This window comes from Phasianus colchicus, chromosome 2 (assembly GCF_987193195.1).
Source record: "Phasianus colchicus chromosome 2, bPhaCol1.hap1.1, whole genome shotgun sequence".
NCBI lineage: Eukaryota > Metazoa > Chordata > Aves > Galliformes > Phasianidae > Phasianus > Phasianus colchicus.
The window spans coordinates 81,083,380-81,107,175 of NC_143437.1; the positions used below are offsets into that span (position 1 = coordinate 81,083,380).

Sequence of the window (23,796 nt, forward strand, 5' to 3'; positions counted from 1 at the left end):
GCCCAATTTTAATACACAGATAAATTCAATTTATAGCTGTTGATGTTTTGTAGCTTTAGAGATTCAAAGAGAAGGTTAAAACTTCAGGCCCATAGCATAACATTCACCTGGGCTATGGCAGACATATGCTGCGATAAAAGATTCATGTACCTGCTCCTTCTTGATGTCTCACTGTTTTCTCATGTTCCTTCATCTCTCTGAATCTGTGTTCTCTCTGTTTCCTTTGATAAATTATTTCCATAATTATATTTAAAAGAAAATTTTTAAAAGATCTTTGTGTTACTGAATATTAAGTTCTTTAATTAATTAAGAGTTTTAATTTATCTAATTTTGTATCAGGAACCTTCCCAAGACTCACTGAAATGCTTGAAGATCATCTGGAAGCTTGAAAGAAAAATTAGTACATTCCTGTGGCTTTGGGACTGTAAAAAGATGGTTTGGGAACCACCAGTGAAAACGGATTGTTCTGAATGCCCATTTTCTCTGAACTAGTAGCATTTCCCAAGAAAGCTAAAAAAGTGGAATTTTCAATTTCAAATTATATGCAAACCTCTTCTTTGTGCATCTTACTCCAGAAGAAAGTGATGGTACATAAGCTTTATGTACCCTGCTGGAAGTAATAAAAGAATAAATAATTTAACAGCATAGTCATTTGATCTTTCTATCTCCTTTATTTTCTGTACTTAATTTCATTTATGGAAAGACTTGCACAAAAACTGACCACATTAATAAAAACAGATAAAATTCAATACAGCATGCGGAGGAGTAGAACTAGAGTTACACTGCTGTTTTTTTGGCAAAAGGAGAAAGAGGATTAAAAAAGTATTGTAACCTGGTTTTCAGACCTGCCAGGCTCTCTAGGCATTACCCAAGTTACACCAATACTGCATCTGCAGATTTTTTCATTTTCACTATTGGCAACGTTTTTTCCAGCCTGAACCTACTGGTAAGCCATTACAATAAGTTAGGTTAAAGATAGCACTGAGCACATTTTCAAAGCAGCAGATCACTTACAGCTTGCTAGGACTCTGGGATTTTCAAAAACCAAGAATGGAAATCCATTCCCAGTTCTGATTCTGAAATATTCAACATAAGTGTTTGAAGATGGTCTAACAAATAGAAGTATGTGCAGCTGGCAACTATGCACTGCATCCTTTTAGAAGGTGCCTCTGCCAGAAGACACTGGTGGCCTTCAGGGAAGATTCCATGCCTGGCTCCATTGGTACTCTTTTTGCAACAAGGCACGCACCAATTTTTGCTGAAGTTTAAACTAATATCTTCACCTATAAATGAAAAAATATATATTTTTAAAAGGTTAATAACACAACATTTGATATTTAAAATGGATGCAGTTGTTTACCAGATGGTAAAATTAAAATGGCTCAAGGACAATGGTTCTAAAATTTGCTCTGGCTCAGCTTCTTTCATGGGCATCTGCACCCCAGAAGAATAAAAACACAAAAACATCTAATGAGTCTGCATACAGCACAATATTCATTTGGAGATGCTGAGTTGAACCCCTGCCAAGAAAGATATATGACCTACATAATTGGGGATTTCACATCACCCGCAGAGATCTGGGAGAATTTCAGATTTAAAGTGTTTACTCATGCAGCTGAAAGCTATAGAACAGAAAATGACAAACTGCTGTACTTCTATTCAAGACATACAGAAGCAGATATGCAGTTCTGGCAACTCTACCTACACTTATCACTGCTTCCACATAATTCTGCAGGTTTGGTTGGGTTAATTTCTACTCAACACAAGGAGTACCGGGTAGTCTCTGTGATTTTCTCAGTCATTTAAAGTAGGGACTAGCAGCTCTAGCAAGCAGTGCTGCTGAATATCCACAATGGACCTCCTTCTATGAGTGCTAAGGAGATAATTGAAGAGCGGCAGCAGTGCCAAACAATTTTCAAGAGCTAAATGTTTAAAGATGTGAGGACACCCCTATAGCATTTTCTTTCTCTGAGTCGTCTGTGTGAAGGTAGTGAATACTGTCACCAAGGATACAGAAATGTTCCATTTGTTTTATTACCAGTGCCTTTGAACTCCATCTTGCAATTGTGTCGACCTTCCAAGGAACAGTGGATGTTTCTGTTTCCAACAGCCAGGTCACTGGCACCAGCCACATCCAGCAGTCTGTCTCCTACTTGGATTGCAGAGTGAGTGGTCACCTCACTACCTGCCTGGGAGGTGTTAAGGTTGGACACCCTACAGTCATCTGTTGCACAGTTGACCTCCTTAAGTTTTGATCCTCAATACAACATTCCCTGGAGAAGCAGCTGGTTGATAAATATGAGATATCCACTGTGCTGTGGATCCCGGCACACCAGCAAATGTATTACTTGTGATAGATATTTAGTCAAATAAGGTACCTTTTTTTCTCCACTACCCTCAGTGCCAGAGAGCAGCAAAAACAGAGCTGCTCCTTAACAGAGTACAGTCCTCAAAGGCTAAAAACCCCTAAAAGGGCTCTGACACTTGGGGTATTGTGTACCCTCTGAGTGCTGGGCTCCCAAGACCCTTGCACAGCCAGACAACAGCAGTTAAAACACAGCAAAACTGCAAATATAGCAAGAAGTACAATGATAGGTGGTTTTGTGACCATGCCATCTGCATCTATAGATGTATTTTGAAGGTACTGGGTGTAGCTGTATTTCTGCCTAGGACTGCCTTCAGCACACAATTGAACTCAATGATAAGTAGTTCATTTGTTCAGCATGTGTTTGAAAGAGAAAAAAGAACTCTGGTTTCATGGGAACATGTAACTAGAAATCAAAAGTGTTCTGGTTATCTTGGCTATCACAATCTTTGTTTTCTCTGTTTGTTATTAAGTGCCCACTGTACATTCAGTATTATTGTTCTGGTTTTGTAGCCTCTGATTTTATCCTTGAGGAAGAAAATAGTGAAGAAATAGAAAAGTTCAACAGATATATGATATGAAAGACAACTTGGCACAGCACTGTAGCTCTGAATGAAAACACTTCAGAATAGTTTGCCCTGTAAAGCTGAATTTGCACACTGTACTCTAACAACCCAGCTGTGAGCAGAACAGTCACAAAGACATTTTTTAATCCTTTTTGTGACAATGAGTAGCTGGGCTTTGAAACCTATGGAACCTCTGATATGAGTTGGCCTCATCTAAGAAACAGCCTGGGGAAATGTACCTGATACCTCTCTGGAACATTCGAGGCCAGGCTGGATGAGGCTTTGAGCGTTCTGGTATAGAAGGAGGTGCCCCTGCCTATGGGACCCTATAATCTTAAAGGTCCCTTCCAACTCAAACCATTCTATGATTCTATGACATAAGCTTGTGCAACTCTTATCTGTTGTTGGATGTCTGTTTACATTTACTGGACACAGGCATGCCTGAAAGACTCATAAGTTCAGACCATTGCATTGACACCCCTTCTTATAGTATGCCTGATCCTGTACTTTAAAAAAGGTATTTTTCAAGACTGATTGTATCATTCTGCAAATATTGTGAGCCCTTTTAAAAAGCTGAAGTGTGATGTCCCAGTGATTCCACTGTGCTTTTAAGGACCACTATTGCCTTATGGAGGCAATTAGGAGCTGGATTCTCATTTGAAGTACATAACAACACTGTAACTCCCATGATTTCAAAGTAGTTTTTCAGCATATTCAGCATTTATCTCAGTACCAGCAGAGAAAAAGTTTTACCTTGCTCATTTCAGTAGTCTCTTATAAACGATGTCTCATTTTGCACCTTTGCAAAATGAGATCTTACAGATATCAGCTCATAACAAACACTGCCGGAAAGGACATCAACAGCCCATCTCCACCACCAAGACAGACACAGGTCATTATTCATAGGTTTTTGCCCAGTTTACTCTTAAAGAGTGTCTTTGAAAAAGAAGGTTGTTGTCTGTATCAGCATGTTCCACAGTTTGAACTGTTAGAAACTGTTAGAGCTTAAACTGTAACTTACTTTTCTACAATTTAATCACCTACTCCTAATTATGTCATTGTGTCAGCAAACAACTTTTCAGGAGTTTTTGATACAGGTAGACACAGAAAAATCCCACAGCCCTATCTCCAAGGTCTCCAAGAAACTCCAGTTCATTTGACCTCCCCATGTTCTAAACAGTCCTCATTGTCTGCCTCTGGGAATTCAGAAGTCAGACCACTGATTTCCTCTTGCAGACCTAAATAAAATAAGGCCACAGCATTCCCAGGAGCTAAGTGGAAGCTTCTCCCAAGATGCACTCTTGTTTATACACCACAGTCTGTGTTTGCCTTTTTCCACTGCATCTTGACATTGTTGACTCTTGCTGGGCTTGTTTATGCTAGCATGTCCTGTTCCTTGACATCCCTCACAGAGTAATCCACATTGCACATACACTGCATGTGATGAAGAGCAAGAGACTCATGTACAGGCCAATTAAATGCATTTTGAATACATATCAGAATATGTTTTGCAACCTAAAAGAAAGGTCACGCTATATCAGCATGAAGGGTGGTCGCTGCTGCCAATGGTCCAGAGTCATTACTGACCTACACAAGGATCTTGTCCCTCTTTCTGTCACTTTGTGCCTGTGGCTGCACTGGCATCCCAGCACAAAGTGGCATTGGGCCTTGCAGCTCACATATCTTGTTTTCCATCACCTGTGGGAAAAGAGCCAGGTACAAACCTCCTGCAAGACAGACCTGCCCTACTAGACACCAGCTGAAAGCTGCTAATCCAAAGGGGATTTAGGGCTTCCAATTACATTTGAGGGAGTTCTTATACTGGACTTTGCAGTATTTAGCTTGCTCATGATTCATGTTCACCCAGGCTGATTTTTCTTCCCTCCTATACATGATCACCATGTGATGTGAGAACAATTTACAGCTCCACACTTCCTTTCCTCCATCTAGATTGTTACTGCCTCCAGTCCTGCTCCCATCATCTTAACACTGAGGGAAGCGATGCATTGCAGCCATTGCAAAGCCCCTGCTTTGCCTCACAGCCTCACTCTTTCATGGATGCAAAAAATGGTACCCACTTCAGAACTGGGACTAACAGCAGCTGGGCACTGAGCGATCTCAGCCAGTAGTAGTTCTTGTTTGTCATATTGCTATTTACAAGGTGAACTTGCCCTATGTCAAGGCCCAAATAAAGGATCAAGCTGTTTGAACTTTATTTAAGTCCACACTATGAGGGAGGTGGACATTAGCAGATTGCAGTGCCCTATGTAAAAGAGTAGGAAGGAGGAAGCAGGTGAAGGGAAGTAATTTGCATCAGACAAGGCAAGTAGTTCAAGAAGACAACCAAAATCAAGCCAATCATTTACATTCACAGTGTTCTTGACCTCAGATCTTCAACAAATATATACTAAAAATGAATTCAGAAAAAATGAATTTTCTTAAGACTAAATCCTATTATTCAATGTTGCTAGGAAATTTAGACCTCGCTGATGCTGCTAAATGCAAAAAGAAAAGAAAAATAGACTGGGAGACTGATAAAAGATGAAGCAGAGGTGGCACAACATTACCCCAATCTTAATTATTGCAAGGGTAAAGGAATAAAGCCATTATAAATGAAGAAAAACAGTCAAACTAGAGAACAGGGCATAGATGAGTAGACACCATTTGACTTTGTTTTCTGAATATTGCAGTTAAAGGTCTCATGCTTCCTTAGTATTTTGAGACCATACACAGTGCTTCCTATGAAGAATTCACACTATTTTTTGTTTGCATCTCCTGTATCCTAACATAAAAATCTTCAAGGCTGTGGTTGGTGTCTCTGTTGGAAACATGGTAGGTGGGGAACGATTTCTGAACAAAGTAGCATCTGAATTTTAAATGAAGCAAGCAGACTATGAAATAGTGGTAAACTTATTCCTCACAAGTGTTTCAATATTATTTAAATATGTGTTCATATTGTTGTTATTCTGAACATAATTAAAATGTGATTTAAACTAAGTAAAAAACAGCCCTTAAGCTGCCTATAAACATCTGACCAAGGACAGTGATCATGCACAGGAACAAGACGTTAATCATACTGACTTTCACTTAACATTCAGCAAACTCATTCACCTTTGAATGATGACTGTGGTGATGGTCATTCCTGAAATCAAACTGCAGATAATAAAAGAAAAATCATATGTTACATACTTTTGTACTGAACTTAGAATACAATGTACAGAGAGATTGCTGGCTTAATTACTTGCCTACTGAGCTAGAATTGGCTGCTATCTTTTTTCTCCATATGAAACCACAGAACTTTCTCAGTACATCATTTCCACATGTGCATGTTTTACTATCCCCATTCCTTTAGCCAGCAATTTAAAATACATTCATATGTGAAATAAATAAACAAACAAGGAAATGTCTATCTTCTTACCTTAAAATGTCATTCAGCATGATTCTCTCACCAGTGTGAGCTAGAAGCATCCCCAGGGATGTTTATAGAGAATCCCTGGTAGGGAGCTGTTGTGAATAAGATCAAGAGGTTCTTCTTTTTATATCAATTCATTCCTCTTTATTATGGGTATAATTTCTCTTTCCTTGTTTCAGCCATATTAAAAACCTCTCTTCCCTAAGTGTCAAAAGTCTGGGCTGGTCTCAAGACATGAACATCTCACTAGTGTCAGACAGATATGTACTACTACAGCAAAAAAAGCAGGTGCTCAGCTCTGAATTACCAGCTTACCTCCTCTGCAAGTGCTAATAGGTATTTTAAGGTTGTCCGTGGCTCAGAAAAAGAAGTCGACACTTCAGTCCCACCTATGAGCACATCTGCCTGACACTTCCAGGACTTCTTTTGTAGGAAAAGAGCATGTTCACACCAGTATTTACACTTAAGGTTTCTCTACATTCAGTCCAACCCGCTCTGGTTGCTTCTACATTTTATCATGCAAGCTGTACCAAAGCCATCTTTCTACAAACTTGCCTGAAGATGACACGTCTCTTCTTCTCTGTTTTATTTAGGAGTAATAACAGTGCTGAAACCAAAACTTAATTATAATGCTTTGATTTACTCCCAAAGTTGATAGAAGATGTAGTCTTTTTTTGCTTAAGTGAGAGAGAGAGAGAGAGAGAAAGGGAGAAAAAAAGAAGGAAAAAAGGAAAGAGAGAGAGAGGGAAAAAAAATTACTGATAGAACTGAAAATTAAGTTTCCGTACCAGTGACTCATTACGGATACCACACAAGCAGGTACCTCCAATCAGGCCTCAAAATCAGCTTCCAGGTATCTACCATCCTGTAGATGTTAAACTGTCTGGAAAGGTAACAATATATGGGTTTCTTCTAAAAATGAAATACACTGAATAGCACTATAATAAACTCAGGAGATTCCCATTTTCTTGCATGCCTTCTCAAACAGTAAATCAGTTTTATTACATTCTCAATGACTGTAATAAAAGTGAGGAACTAGAAAATGCACTTCTAGGTGAACTAATCCCTTCACATATCAGATAGGAGATTATGACAAACAGTTGTGCATAAAACTACACAAAATATGTAAGTTAAAACTGCAAAGCAATGCAAGTAATGAACTTGAAAGGAATAGGCTGTATGGATTTCACTGAGAGTTAAACTGAAGGCAAATGAAGAAAATAAAACAGGATTCCAAATGCAACCATACATAAAATACAAGACAAAAACTAAGTGTAAATTGCTGGTAGGAATATAAACACAAAGGAAGTTTTGTAACTCAGTAAGTTTGTTTTATTCTACAACTGTTTATTCAAGTGATTGCTGGGGCCTTAGGGAAGCAGAGTCAGCGTTGGGTTTATGGACCCACACACAAATGATCATGTCAGGGTCAGGGAGAAACCATGCCCATGCCCCAGGCAGGATCCTGTGTGAACTCCCTGGGTGTCTCAGATAAGCCTTTGTTAACTTCCCAGTGCACTAGGGGTGTTCCTAGCTCATTTGTACTCATTGATTTACATCTCCATTATCAAGCTTTGCATTCTCTCAGTTATCCAGCTTCAACAGTCAGTTTTCACATTTTAGGTTTCCATTATACTATTTTTGAGCCTACAAGCTATTTTCAGAAACTTAAATGTTTGAGACCCTTTGATTCTTTTTATTAGTATTTATCCTAAATGCTCCCTGCTGCTATTCAAATCTCTCTTCTACTTTTACCATTACTTGGATATTAAACACAGCTTACACACTTCTTTCCAGCAGCCTACCCCTTATTTGAAAACTTGTCTCATATTAACCTCCACCATCTCTTCTGCAGATTAAACAAAGGCTGCCTTTAACCCCTTCCTCCCATATCTTGTCTGTGAGGACCCTAGCCATTCTGGCAGCCTTTTCTCTATGCAGCCCCCTGTTATTGGTGAGCTGTGCCCAAGCAGGAACAGTCACTCCAGCTGCAGAAAGCATGGCCTTGCAGACAACACTCCTGTTTATACCACCCAGTGTGTTTGTTTCTTGTGCAAGAACTTGGCAAAAGTTGTAAAAAGTAAATAGTTTGGCCTATTTTCAGTGGATTGATCTCTTTGCATCCTGGCTCCTTTTCTGCTGAATATCTACCTTGTTAGTCATTCACTCAGCCTAGATCCGTACAGCCAACTACCATCTTTCCTGAGTACATAGCTATATTCTTGCTTCTGATTTTAGACCATTTCTGCATTTTGTCAAAGTCAACTTGAAAGCTACTCTCTGGAGCGCTGGAAGTCTCTCTGCGGCTGTTGATGCATGCAAATATAATCAGGCTGCATGTTAGTTTTTCAAACTGGGAATCTGATAGGCTCCTGTGAAACTTAACTCAATGTGACTTCCCCTTCCAGGGCTTCAAAGGACCTATCAGGCCCACGTAACTCATTCTCTACTGCAATTGTCAGTTTTTTTAAGGCTTTCAAAGCCCAGAAAAGCGTGATAAACAGGTACCAGATCCATCTGGAGATCCTTGCACCAGAAGGATGAAGGGATTGCTTTACAATGGATATCAACAGAAACATGTCCCATCCAGGACAGAAACAGCAGATGAAGCTTCCAAAGAACAGCATGAAAATCTTGCTGCACAACAGTCTACCCCACACCAAATTTATTCACCTCTTACAGTTCAAGGCCACCTTAAACTGATGAATGAAATTTTAACTTTTCCCTAACTGACTCTTCTCTTCCCCTTACAGGTATGTCTTGTCTCTCCCCTCAGCTTGAGCTTGAAAGCTAAAACATTTTCACTTGGGAAACCATTCTCCTTAGGCTCACTCTGTAGCAAAAGTGCAAAATAGGTAAATAAACGAAGCTTCTTTGGGCATGTTTCAAAAAGCAGATGTAGGTGCTCTGACTTACCTTTTTAAGAAGCCTGTCTCTTTCCATCAGTTGCTTAGATGGCATAGGAAGATTTACCTCCTCAGCCTCTCAAGTGTCACACTTGTGTTCCCCCTCATAACTATCTTCTGCTACTGGAATAATAGCAATACGCTAGTTACAATAATTAAGCTGAAAATGAAAGGTATCAAAGGAAAAAAAAAAAACAAAAACAAAAAAACAAAAAAACTTGCAGAGCAAGCAAAGCCTGCAAACAACACTCACCATTTCATAGCATTAGAAAATGCACATTCCTCAAATTCAGCAGTCACTCTTTGCCATCTTGCAAAGTTTTCATTGGCCATCCTGCAATGAGGAGAAAGGAGGCAGAGAGGAGCAAGCACAAATGGTAGACATTTGGCACTAGAATTCTAGAAAAATATTGTAAAGACACCACGTGCTCTATTGAGTGTCAAGGAATATATTTTTAGAAAGCAGAAAAACCATAACAGCATCTTCCACTGTGAGAAATTCTCTTTTATTAAAGAAACATCAGCATAAGTTATGAGTTAAGAACACACAACTAAAACACGTAGTGATAAGGTTAGGCAGAGTATTTTTACTGCTGTATCATCTTCTCATACTGAGCAAAAAACATAAACCCACAAACCTACAGGTCCCTCCCTGCGGTTAAACACACAAGGGAGGAAAAACCAAGAAACAAGACTGAAATACTCCATGTCTTTTATCATGTGCTGCCATCTGGATATGCCATCTGGATATATATTGGTTTGGGGTTTTTGCTGCAAGATCTGGGGACTGCTGGGAATACTACAAGTGAGAAAAAAAAAAAAAAAGGAACTGATTTTTTTCCAAAGCTAATACACTAATTCTATTCAGTGGATTCTTGATCTTTACAACCGAGCTATTTTAAATTCTATCAAAATAAATTATTATGTCCAAGGCTTGCTTGTATTTCCCCATAACAGGACATTATTTGAACCACAATATATAGGCGCCTGTGCAATAAACTTGTGCAGACACGCTGAAGGGCAGGCTCTACTTAAATCATAAGCAGCCTGCTTTTTCTTGGGAAAGCATGAGACAACACCAGATACACACAGGCCAAAGAAGTGAGCACAGGAGCACAAGGCCTAGCAGTGCTCACACACAGTGTCATATGAAAAATCACAGCAAAGGAGAGGTTTACACGTGTATTGCCACTGGCTGGATTGAAGTTAATTCAAGTTCCTGCTTTCCAGACAGCCTGTTCCACACCCACCACTCTCTGTTGAAGAACCTTTCCATAACACACATATAACCCTCCCCTGATGTGGTTCCATGCTATTCCCTTGGGTTCTGTAGCCCTCCTTTGGATGCTTTCTGACAATTTGATGGTCTTCTCATACTGTGGCATCCAAACCTGCACACAGTGCTTGTGGTAAGACTACACAGCCGCAGAGCAGAGCAGAGCAGAGCAGAACAACCCTTTCCCTCTTGTGGTGGCAGCACTGGGCCTGTTGCACCCCAGTGTACTTCTGGCTGCTCAGGCACACTGCTGACTCGTGTTCAACTTGCCATCAGCCAGAAGCCCCACATCCTTTTTGCTCTCCAGCCTCTCACTGCTCAGTCTGTACATAAAGCCAGGGTTGCACTTCCTCCTGTTGAACTTTATGCAGTTGCTGATTGCCCACCCCTCTAATTTGTCAAGATCTCTGTGCAAAGCCTTTCCAGTCTCCAAGAATTCAGCAGCTCCTCCCAAGCTTGTCTCAGCCACAAACTCACTTAGTGCACCTTCAAGTTCTGCATCTAAGTCGTGGATGAAAACATCAAAGGGAACTGGCTCTAACATGGAGCCCTAGGGAATCCTACTAGTGACCAGCCACCAGCACGATGTAACCCCGTTTACTATAATCCTCTGAGCCTGACTCCTCAACCAACTGTTCACCCACCACATTATATTTCGGTCTAGCTGTATGCTAGGCATTTTTTTCCAGAAGGATACAATGAGAGACATTAGTAAAACTTTCACTAAAGTCCAAAAATATTACATTAATTGGCTTCTCCTGGTCAACTAGACAGCTAATCTGTCATAAAAGAAAATTAAGTTTGTTGAACAGGGCTTCCCCTCACAAACATATGTTGGCTGTGACTATTAACAGCATTGTCTTTCAGAATACTCTTCAGAATAGTAATTCTCCCAGAATAATCTTCTCTGTAATTTTACCAGGCATTGAACTGAGAATGTCAGAATGAACTGTAAATGCCAGGGTCCTCTTTCTTGCCCTTCTTGAAAACTGGGACACTTGCCACTCGACTTTTCCAGTCGACTGAGACTTCTCCAAATTCCCAACACTGTTGAAAAATTACTGAGAGAAGTCTCAAGATGACTTCCTGGTGAGTAAAATATGTTTTTAGAACGTGGAGACTCCTCATCAGCAAACTCCCAGATAATGTTCTGCAAGGTAATGTTTAGCAGCCCAACCATAGAAACCACCATTGCAGCTCCATAAAGCTTTAAAATACCTGTGAGGCAGCCCCTGAAAAGTGCTGAGAATGAGCAGCAGTCCACAAAGTACAGAAACATACAAGTCATGTCCTACAGGTGACCGTATTGTTCAACAACCAAACACTGAACATATTATTTTTAATAAAATTTAATAATAAATAAATAATAAAATTTAAGAATAACTAATCTTTATTTGAAGAAAAATAAATCAATGACAAGTTTTCAAAATCCTGTAAATCAGTTTAATTCCTTAATATTTGTTCTGTTAATTGAAAGGACACAACCATGCTAGTTCACCTCCATTTACTCGAAACAGATCATAAAAGGATTTTTTTTTCTTTTTTTACTATTTCTGTTTTGATCAAAAGTGAAATTATGTATGATGATCGTAATATAGATCAAAGTGCATTTCTGTCTATGTCTCAAGCAGCCAAGAAATTCAGTTCAAATTGCTTAAGGCTTCACATAGAAAAACAAGAGATGCAACAGCCAGTAGGACAGTTAAAGTTTGCTTTGTTATATCTGCATTTATGCCACTTCCTTTGAGCCAGCATTTTTATATTTTTCCTCATATTAATATTCCACCCAATCTAACAATACTAGAATTCATCACAAAAAATCCATTCATAGTATAAACACCTCAAAATCTGAGCAAGGCTGATGAAGCTTTTGGATAAACTAAGAAATACATTAACAAAATGCATCATATGAAACTAAAGAGAAATCTTAGCACTGGAGTTCTGGTGATTCTATAGCACATAGAAGAAGAGCACTCCAATGCATCTGATAAGAAAAAGCTACCCATTAGGAAAAATGATCACTGGATTTATCTAACACAGCACAATGTCAGACCTTATTGCATAAAATAGCATTAGTGCAATGATATTTTCAAGTGGCACAAAAAAGTACAATAAACTGAGTAAGAAATAATATTGAAGTAAAATTTATTTTGACATAGGGAAAAGGAGAGTCTAATACAAACTCAAAAGGCCTGGTCACAAAACTGCTGTTTTATTTTTGTCTATAAATTACTAGTGATAAAATTTTTACCTATAAATTACTGGTGATAAAATTGAATGTCTCCTCTGTACTTACAGCACTAAACACAAAGATGGTTTACTGAACAAAGATTTGTATTAGAAAAACAAAAACTATAAGAAAAAACATTGACCATTAAGATTAAAATTGAATAAAGTGGGTGATTTTGTCCTCTTTGGTTAGTGTTTGAGATCTAGAAATGATTCCATTAGGCATCAGTTGCTTTCCACATATCTTCTTTCCTAAAATTCTAGATGTGTATTTTACAAAACATAATATCATACAATGTTTGGCTACTTTGTGAAGATCTTGTATGCTTTAATTGCACATAGATTGCACACAGTAGTACAGTGGAGCCTATATAACAGCTATATATATACACATATGCTTTCTACATAAATCTGCTTGCACCAAATATTGTCAAAATTCATTCCGACCTGAACACACTTGGAGAAATACTGTTAGGACAGTATTTTGAAAACTTACTAAAAGCAATTCTAAAATCTCACATCCAATATTAAGAAGTGACTTTCAAGCCAAAAGATAGGCAAGATAGGCAAGTAATGTTGGATCCTGACTCTTCAGTTTCTCCTGCACTAGTGTGGCTAGTTTTCTCCTTTATCATGTGCCACTGATGTGCACAAGCCAGCAAGCTCTTGTTTGAGAAGTAAATGGGGCACAAAGATGCCATGCTGGGAAACAAACCAGGCATTTGAGCAGTCCTGGCAAACTTGAAGTTGCTGTGAACCCGTTATGCAGCACTTGTCACAGGACAAGCGCTTCCTGTTGTGTACAGCAGCATTCAGCACAGAAGGCTTTTAGATGACATACAGCTTTTCTGTACAGAAAAGCTCACCTGTGGGATTGTGGATGACAGTCAAGAGAGGAGAGAGATCCTTTAAAATGCATTAAGGTTTTGCTTCAAAGCCAGTCTTAAATAAATGATTATTTCTTGCTGATTTAATACGAGGTTCATGGTTCTGCATAGACTATCCATTGATAACATAGAGCTGAAAAGGGCACTGGATGTACCAGAGAGTACTCAGGCTTCAAACAAAGAGCAACCACACAAAAAGTGTTCAGGCAATGCAATAGGAAGCCTCCATTATGAAATATCATTTCCCGACTGCTTTTAGCACCACTTTAAAGCTTTTAAAGATCTTGTTCGATGTTTTCCTAAAGACTTTTTACTAAAAGGTTTCCTAGTAATTTCTAACATCAAGAACTGACTGTACGGATCAGTGGAAAAAATACACAGAATGAGCATTTATGCACAGGCTCCGACAAAGAGGAAAACACTGAGTCACTGTGCCACAGTGCTGCCTTTCCTCTGTCCCATTCACTGCCAACATGCAATACAAAATCCTCTGCAACTTATTCAAGAAAATAGTCAGTGCAAAGTGACTGAAGGCATCTTTCAAGGCAGCAGAGCATGGAAGTTAAGGCCACCTAAGGTAGACATTTGTTTAAAGTCATGCTGTACGTGGTGCCTTTAGCTTACTACAGAGGCAGATTTGGATGTCTGAAGTGAAATACTACATTATAGAAAACAAAATAAAAAAGGATGTTTGTTCACTGAATAACAATTTCCGTGACACGGTGCATTATGACTGATGCCTCTTAGTAGGGTGTACAAGGCAGCCAAGAGTCATTTAAAAACATGTGTTGTTTGTCTCAAAAATAAATGCAAGGTAATGCTAATAAAAGTTGCTCTCTCTGAAGTTAGGCAGAGCAGTTTGAGTTTATTTCTCCAGAGGGTATTCAGGAAGATGGGACTGTGTGCAAAATAAAACTATGATTATATTCATGCTATCTACTGCAAAGGAGTAGGTTATCTCCAGTACATCTCTGGTAAAAAATAAACCTCTTCATTATAACATTAATCAGATATCTCTGCCCATCTTGGAAGCTCTACATATGGCATAACTGAAAGTATGTGAGCTTTGTGTTCTTGAAATTATGGCAAAGGAAAGCAAATGACATGTCAAGGCTGCTGTCCCCAAAGGCAAAAGATTAGCTGCTTTTCTAGTTCATCAGGAATTGAAACCCGTAGTGAAACATACCCAGGTTAGCGTGTGAATGTTTTCCACATCTTACGTTTGACACAATTCAATCCTAGGAGTAAAGAATTTGAGACACAAAGATACATGTCATTTTTCTATCTTGGCATCAATTAGCTTTGGATCCCTATAAGGAAGGACATGTCTTACAGAGGGTTACATCTGCATTCTATCAACTAAACAGTGCTTTGAATTTCAATACATACAATATCACTTTGAGATTATCAGAACAGCACAGAAACTCATAAGGCACAAATCAGCTACTCAAAGGGCACCAATGACGAGTGAAAAGCACAAACAGACTACAAAAAAAAACCATAACTTTGTCAGAGAGACAGAATCCCAAGTTTGTAAAAATATTTCAAATTCTAAGTACAGGTAAAGTAAAACAAATAACCACACCCAAACTAGCTTTGTAGGTAAAAAGCTATAACTCATTATTAAAAGGCACAGGGTTAAAGAAATTCCGACCTCTTCCCATGCTACCATGATCTAATTTCCTTTTCTGAACAAAAATACACATAAGCATAAAATACAAAAATATACATTTTAAGCGGTAGCAAAATTTGAATAAAAATTAGAAATTGATCAAGAAAGTGACTACCATATAATTACATGTGTACACATACACACTCCGTCTCTGAAAGATATGAAAAAAAGAAGAATAGCCTTAAAATTTCTAACTCTATTATTGTCAGCATAACAGTAATTAACTTCATTTCAATAAGCAGAAATGTTATCGGCTTTCTTATAAAAAAGAAGTAAGCATTAAATATCAAAGGCAGTATGCAAGAAGGTTAAATTGGTTGCCAGACAGTGAAGAGCTTCATTCAGGAAGGTGCTCACTTGTAGGGTTCTCAAATGTACTCATTTCCACACCCGTATTTAATTCTCCCAATGCGCAAAGAGAAGGTTTGGGTGTAAATGTCTGCTGTTCCAGAAAGGCTTCACCATCCCTCTTTTCCCTCCCACTCCAGCAAGGCACTTAAACATACAAGGATATGTATGTTAAACAAATATGTTTAGTGTTTCACTGATCAGAATGCATGTGGAGCCCACAACTCCTAAAAACCTTTCCACCAACAAAAACAGGACTTACACAAACACATGGCACTCAGAGTCAACCAGCTGACAAGGCAACAGAACAGCTGTTGGAGAGTTATGGCACTTAAATCGTCAAAAAGACTTGTATATTGTCTATGCAAGGCATTAATGATCCCCCAAAGAGTGACATTTCTAGAAAGCTTCCTGAAGCAGACGAGGATCAAGGCAACCTTCATCCCGGTGGCCATAAATATGCCAGGGAACACAAGTATTCTCACAAGGAAAGAGAACCCTGGAAAAACAAAGTCTCAGACTCCTTCTTCGATGATTTACAGTAAAAGACTTGCAGAGTAAAATCCATGAAAACATCCGGAGGCATTATTTTCAAACACGATTAATTAGAAATTGGCAAAAAATTCACCTGGCTTCTCTGTAATCATTTAAAAAAGACTGATAATTTTCTGGAATGTTCAGCACTTTGTGAACTCAGTTCTTTTTGGCTCATGGATCAGCTCTGAAGCCAGTTCCTTTTATTTTTCATATTTCTCCCCATGAGAGCATACAGAGAAGCTAAATACTAATATTAAGCATCATGTCTGCAGAACAGAACAGTGCATGCTCTGATACCCAGCTCCCAGTGCTCTGTTTACCAAAGAAGGAGACGGTTTTTCAGAAAAACAATGTAAACTAATGTAATGTATATTGCTAAAAATAGATATGCAAAAATGAAAACTGGGATGATAGGAAGCCAGAGTGGGGAGCTAGGTTTACATTTTCTCAAACTGCTTTCTCAGTAACTTCGCTTCTTTAGAAAATAACTTCAGTATGAAACTAACACTTGGAAAGTATTTCTAACAAACACTTAAAGAAGTTTTCTGGCACAGCCAGAAATTTACCATATGGGCCAGACCTGCTCTCCTTGAACACAGCAGGAGTTAGGTCACTGTAATCACTGAAGGCAGGCTAGTATCTGAACTTAAAATTTTCTTTGGATAATTTATGGAAACATTAAATGTGAAACAATGTTTTCTCTTACAGCACCCAACTGCACATCAAGTTTACATGAAGGACAAACAGCACGCAGAACAAGGAAGCCAAGGAAGAGTGCTGAAGCAGGGCTGGAGAACCAGCTCGGTGGCAAAGGTTGCAATCACTTTCACAGAAGTCACAAGGGGTTATGCTTTGCATTACTTCTGAATTGTAGCTTCTCACTGCTCTTCTCCCTGTTTAGAAAGGTTAGTTAACATTAGTTAATGAACTTCTGAGGACTGTCCAACAGCTGGAAATTCAAAGCTTAGTTTTAAAGGAGTTTGACACAGACTGCAAATTCTTCCAGAAATACTTGTAATGAAACTTTTGAAATGCTACGTTTTCTGGAGAAATCCCATCTGCAGAAAGATATTTATGCTTTTAAGCATCAGCTACATTCAAGGTGTTTCATGTAATTCAAAAATAAAAACATAGTATCTTACAGCAGTGTATCTTGAGAAAGGAAATATATTTACAGAATTAAATTCACGAAGACAGCTCTTTTAAGGGAAGCACTAAATTCTAACACAGACCTAGCCAAATACTTTGCAGCATGAGTATTTAAGCCTAGACGTTAATCTTTGTTCTTTTCACAAAGCATCAAACATTCTCAATATACTCATCTGAGTATACTCACACTTAAGTGGTAGGCATACAGTCATAGACTCCTCTCAAAAGTTAGACCCAATCTGTTCAGAAAGCCTAGTCACATGTTTTGAGGGGAATTTTTCTCCTACCTAGTCAGCAACCTTTATGATAAAGGAATTCTGATGCTTTACCAGGCACATTACAGGCTCTGTCACTTAAAATCAAAGTTTCTCATAACCGAAGCTTATTTTCACTATTATGTCTGAGAGCTTCAGCTTCCTGAACTTCGGACTGCCTATCTCACCTAGCTCTGTATTTTGTTCTCCAGTTTTCTGAAGAGTTGCTACACAGCCAAATGAACTAGAAGCCTGGAAGGCTGTATTCATTTCAAAAATATCAATGCGTGCTAATTGCATGCAGAACAAGCTTTTGCAAAGTTTCTTTCCCTTAATGGGTTTTGCGGTTTGAAGGATTTCATTCCAACAAGGGACACTGCAATCTTTTTTTTTTTTTTTTTCTACATGCAATGATATTCAGTTCATCAGAGATTAAAATTATAAAAATAAAAGACATCTCTATGGAGCCTAACATTTATCTAACAGTAACACCCAACTGGCTCTGAACAAAGTCAGGAGAAAGAACAGCCCTGTCATTTGAATGTGCTAAGTTGTAGTATGCATTAACCCTGGAGGAGTGTCTTGCTAGCACCACTGTATAGCACCCTGACTAGATCTCACACCTATGCTAGTTGTAATACCTATGACATATGTCATAGGTATTACAACTAGCATAGGTGTGAGATATACCTTTTTTGATAAATGCCAGAGCATAAACACTTTATAGACATCTCAGTTCTGAATATGAAGTAATCAAATCAGATATGACAGTAACCATCACATAAAATATACTCATGCAGCTTGGTTCACCAACTATGAGAGTGATGGAAAATAATAGAATAAAATAAAAGCACATTCCTGAATTTAAAAGGATGGAATTCCCTCAGAAGAAATCATTTTCATGGCATATGCGCACATGCTGACTAAAAATACGTCTATGCTACATAGCAACAGAAGTGGAATCTCATAAAATAATATTTTTCTTAGAGTTAAAGCTTTCTATTGCAGCAGTGATTATGTTACATAAATTTTAGTCTTTAAAGATGTTCATTCGTATATTTAAATGAATATTTATTTATTCTTTGAGAATTTATAAATTCTAAATATATTTAAACCAAATAACGGTATTTACACCTATGCATTTATATGGAACTTTTTATACACATATTCATTAGCCTTTCTAACAGATTAGGACTTAAAAGATTAGGTCCACAGTTTTCCTCCCAGAAATGAAAGTGTGTGGAAATTTGTTTCAGCCACAGATTCTAAGTGTTACAAGCTTGTCTCAAATAAAAAATTGTTCCAACTTGTTAAGCCACTAGGACTCAAAGCATGCCCTGGTTTGGATAGTTTAGGTACATTGTTACTTCTCTATTTTAACTTAAACTTCTGCAGTTGAGTAAACTTCTCAGCCTAAGTAGAATAAATGTGATTTTTATCCAGCTGAAGAAGTATACATTACAGAGTATTAGGTTGTTGTTTGTCTTATGCTAAAACAAATCAAAATGAAGATGACTGTCAGTACAACTTTTTTATGCCTTATCTCAAACCACGTCCAAATCCTTAAAATATTTCAGCCGTCTGCTATAAAGAAAGCCTAAGATCTTCAACAGCCTGTAATCTTTCTTTCCTTCTCACTTTGGTCGAGAGTTTGTACATTCCTGCTTTTCTCTAAAATGCACTCTATTAAAAAGTAAAAATAAATTAAAAATCCCTTTGAAACTGTTTTTCCCATGTACATCTTTTTTACATAACTATACAAATCAAAACACTGGCTTTTTCTGCAGTGTAGGACTCTTTGATTAAACAAGAAACAGATGGAAAAGCTATTTGAAAGACAATCATTAGCTTGGTAAGTGAACCACAGTGAAGTTCCTTTTGGAAAATACATTGGGCTATACTGAAAACAATTCATACCAGCTGACAAGTTATAACAATTTGCACCTTCTAACAAACCAATCCATTAGGATAGCAAAAATGTATACAAGAAAACACAACTATTTTTTAGAAAATACGTTGCAGCTTGATGAAAAAAAAAATGTAAGTTTCAGTAAATTTTGCTTTTTATTCACTGAAAGTTGTCCTGTTCCCATGAAAAGAAACTTCCTGTTTAGCTTCTGAACAACCGGGATCCATTTGGAATGAATGACACTTACTGGGTTCATAGTAATCCACTACAGTCACAGAAGCATCTTGAATATTTGCCACTTTGAAGTCTCTCACAGTCGGAATATCCATACAAAACTGTGTTGCATTTAGCTAGAAAAACAGAAGAAAAACATCCTGAGAACCATGATGATGGTGATTCATGGAGAAAATAAGGATTTCTAGCTCACTGGAAGTCCACTTTATTTATAAAGGCTTGGAGTCAAGATGTATGTAAAACTGCTTATTTAACTTGTTATTTTGGCCAAAATACAGACCTGTTAAAAAGTCTGCTTTTATGATTTTGCAAGAGGTGCAGTCTAGAAACCCCTTACAAATGGAGTTGTATCTATCCCATCAATCTCCTTTAAAAACTGGAACAATTCATTCAATGTGAACACCTGCTGTTGAAAAATACAGTCATATGGTCTTTCTGAATTTAAGTCGAGTCAAGGTTAGGATCATTCTGAAAGCATTCCTCTGTTATTTGCAACTTACAGTGTCTAAGTATAGGTTGACTTTTCCATTTTCCTTTTCCATCTTCTTAACTGTATTGTCTAATGGAATGAAATCTGGTGACACAGAGAAACCACTGAGTAAGCCAACCTCCATGAGGACCATACCACTACTCGGAGATGTATCAGACCCCAAGTACCTTTATAAAATACAAACAAGAAACTTTTAGTAGAAATTTAACAGTAAATTCTCTAAATAAACACTTTAATCATTTTATCTCAAGTACAGAAGAAAAATACTTAAGAATACTAAGAAACAAATGGAACAAAATGCCAACAGGAAAGTTTCTAAAGTAAAGAGATAGTCATGTTTTTTCTTCTATGTTTCTGCTTAGTTTCAACCACATATGAAAAATAAGGTTTAGCACTGACAGAACTACAGTATATAAAGCATGAGAGACTACGCTGCCACCACTAGGATCTTTTCACTGGCATCTTAAAGTGATTTAAAGGCTTTATCACAGATATGAAGGAAATATTGCAATTAAACATATGTATCAAAGGAGGTAATTAAGAAACCACTTTGGAACCCTTGAATTGAAACATTCATGCTTCCACTTACAGATGCACTGTCTTGCTTTTATTCATTTTTGGAGGATGAAATAAAGGATTTTTTATAGGTCCTTGATATAGATTGGTGGTTCCATTAACAAAATCATAATCACATTGTTTCTCAAAGATTCAGATTTAGAATGCAAATCCATGTTATTAATTCAGTTTTGGAAAAATAAAATTTAATAAGTTGAGTTCCTTCGTTTATCCTAAACAATGCTGCTTCTTATATTTTCTTCCAACCTGAACTTAAAAGCATTGCTCTAGTGAGCAGGCCTTGTTTATAAACCATGGTGCACAGCAGAACTACCAAAATATATTTACGGTGCCCTGTGTAACAAGTGACACTAAAGTGACCTGCAAAATATTGTGGTTTTTTTAAATTAAGTAGGTGATAGAAGAATTCCCTCTCCCCCCTTGGCATGTAAATGACTTTTGCTATACTAGAATAAAAGCATCTCCAACCCTCATTTTCAAGGCTTGACATTAGTTGAAAGTAATTGAAGAAAACTATTTCTTTGTAGATTTGGATGGTTTGAAAAAAAGGAAGACTTGCATTCAAAGTAATGCTGTTAAGCCTGGCAGCATGGCTGATTGAACACAGATATGACTGTGAAAGAAATAAAGCACAACTGCTGACTTCAGTTGGCTCATGAGATTAGAAACAAATGAAACCATCTGTTGGATGATGGGTTGCACCAAAGTAGCTGCTATTGAAAACAAATAACTGAATTGGAGCTGCATGTCATTATTTCTGCTTAACTACCAATGAGAGGAGACAAAAATACCCAGCCTGTTAAGGTATCTTGGAGTGCCACCAAAATACCAACAAGTAAATAACCAGCATGTTATTGCCAAGTAAGATACACCCTAGAAGTTATGAAGTCTCTAGTTCTAGCTCTCTAAAAAATACAAGAGACACAGCTTTGAGGGTGGCTCCCAGTATTACCTCTTGAACTCAGTGGTATTATTAAAGAAAAGGAAAAAAATACCATGAAAAGAGAAGAATGACCAGTAAGAGAAATTAAAAACTACTTGAAACTTGTAACTTAGAAGAACTGATATTATTTTGTGTTGAAAGGTGATAAGAGGAGAAAAGAACACCAGTTAGTGTAGTAGAAAGCAGAAAGAATAAACTGAATAGAACCATCAATGATCAGTATTGCATGTCTGAAAATAGTGTGCAGATGATAAGACCAACTGGAGAAGAAAACAGCAATCCTGCAAATGTGCCTCCCAGACAGAGAGCAAGTTCCTCTAACCACAAATGAGACATCATCTGATCCAGTGTCAGAATTGACACTCAATTGAGATGACCATGGCCAATCACTGTAAAGCTGGTTTAGATGAGGTAGAATAGTCTGCAGGTCAGAGTGAAAACAACACAGCCAAGCTACAGCCTCCATTACCTGACTCTGCATACCCACAGATAGGTCAATCTGTTGAGATTTCAGCGGTGTTTGTATTTACCTGCTTTGGTTTTCTACCAAAAAGCCAGGTCACGTTGTAAAGACAGTAAATGGACCAGCTGTAAACTAATTCAGGAATTAATATAAGTAATATGTATACTCCATACAATGCATGAGTTTGGGAGGGAAGAAAATGACAAGAGAATCAATGACAAGCAACCAGAGATCAAGTCTCAAATAATAAAAACAGAAAATATACTGTTCCACTTTTCATGACGGAGCTGATGGGTCTTAACATTCCAAGTATTTTCTTGCAGTAAGTTTACATCATTAGATGTTCCCATATCCTTTGAACACTTTGCAATTAAGACATCAGCCTAGAGCCTTCCCGGAGAGATGAATCCCTTCCCGTCTATATTCCTGAGTCAAATCACTGAGCTAGAAAATCAGGATGCACAGCCAAAGTTTATCCCAGAGCCATTATGTAAGCCCTTAACATGTCAGGAGTTGATGCTAGACTTTAAAAAGCTGTTGACACTTCACAGAAAGCTTTAAATGAGAAAAAGCTCACTGTTTCAAGAGTTCTTGTGTATTCTAGTGTCCCTGCTCACTATCTGCATCACTGAATTGGTTACCGGAAACACATGAAAACAAAATCTGGCTTTGTGCCTGCTGGATATCTCTGCACTGACATCATATTCACTATAGCTGATAATTTGTATGATGGTGTCACCTAGAGGCCTCATCTTCAGTCACAGCTACCCTGCACAGACCTGCAAAAATATTCTAGCCAGAATGAGTTCACAATTTAAATAAATAATAAAAAGAGGATATAAAGGAAAGAAATGCAAGACTGAACATGGTGGATCAGATAGTACTTTGCAAATAACACATCTACAAGGAACTCATTATAATATCCCAAGAAGTAAACAGGATTTCAAGAAGTAGTACTGATAAAAAGCAGATGAGATGAGATCCTTCAATACAAAGAGAGCACTTATGTCAAAATGCTAGTAGATAATAGGTGAAAGAAGACAAAAAATCTAAATCCATATATAAAGCAAGATACCAAAGGTTTTTTGTGAAATACTCAGTGCTGTTAAATAGGACATAAGACAGGACTACTAAGGAAACTGCATAAGAACATTTTCATATATTTGGTTTAGATACACATGTAGACAATTTCAAAACAAACAGAGATGAGACAACAAAGCTCTTAAAGAAAGAACCTGTTTAATGACCTAGAAATTTGCAATATGACTACCTGTTCTCAGCTCTATCTTGCTACAAATGTAACACCTAGCAGCTGTTTTGTCTTGAGATGTGTCTTGAGGTGATATTCCAGCAATCTCTGCACAGTTCTTACTAGATGTTTTCAGAGCAAGAAACATAATCACAGATGTCCCCACCTCCACCTCCCTCCCTTACTTAGGAGAAAGAATAAAATTAGCTTGAACACAAAACTCCTAACCTCTTTCAACTCTAGAATGTTGCTTACATTATACTATATTACTAGAATCACAAAATACAGTACATGGGTAAATGAAAGACCACAAAAATACTTGCAAAGACAA

The 23,796-nt window shown here is 37.8% G+C and overlaps 1 protein-coding gene and 1 long non-coding RNA gene across 2 annotated transcripts in view; both read right to left on the minus strand.

The window, feature by feature from the left end:
- Positions 1–681: 681 nt before the first annotated feature.
- LOC149919140 (uncharacterized) lies at positions 682–11,827 on the minus strand. The gene is made up of 4 exons (XR_016464465.1): positions 9,503–11,827; positions 9,260–9,372; positions 6,043–7,226; positions 682–1,283 (listed from the first exon to the last, which is right to left on the minus strand). It is a non-coding gene; the product is annotated as an uncharacterized LOC149919140 (long non-coding RNA).
- A 128-nt stretch (positions 11,828–11,955) lies between these two features.
- CD109 (CD109 molecule) overlaps positions 11,956–23,796 on the minus strand; it is a 77,993-nt gene continuing 66,152 nt past the window's right edge. Inside the window, exons 31-33 of the mRNA XM_031610815.2 lie at positions 20,245–20,401; positions 19,758–19,860; positions 11,956–17,091 (exon numbers count right to left, since the gene is read on the minus strand). Of these exons, the coding sequence (XP_031466675.1) occupies positions 16,901–17,091; positions 19,758–19,860; positions 20,245–20,401 (451 nt within the window). The 3' untranslated portion in view covers positions 11,956–16,900. The remainder of the gene's footprint in view (positions 17,092–19,757; positions 19,861–20,244; positions 20,402–23,796) is intronic.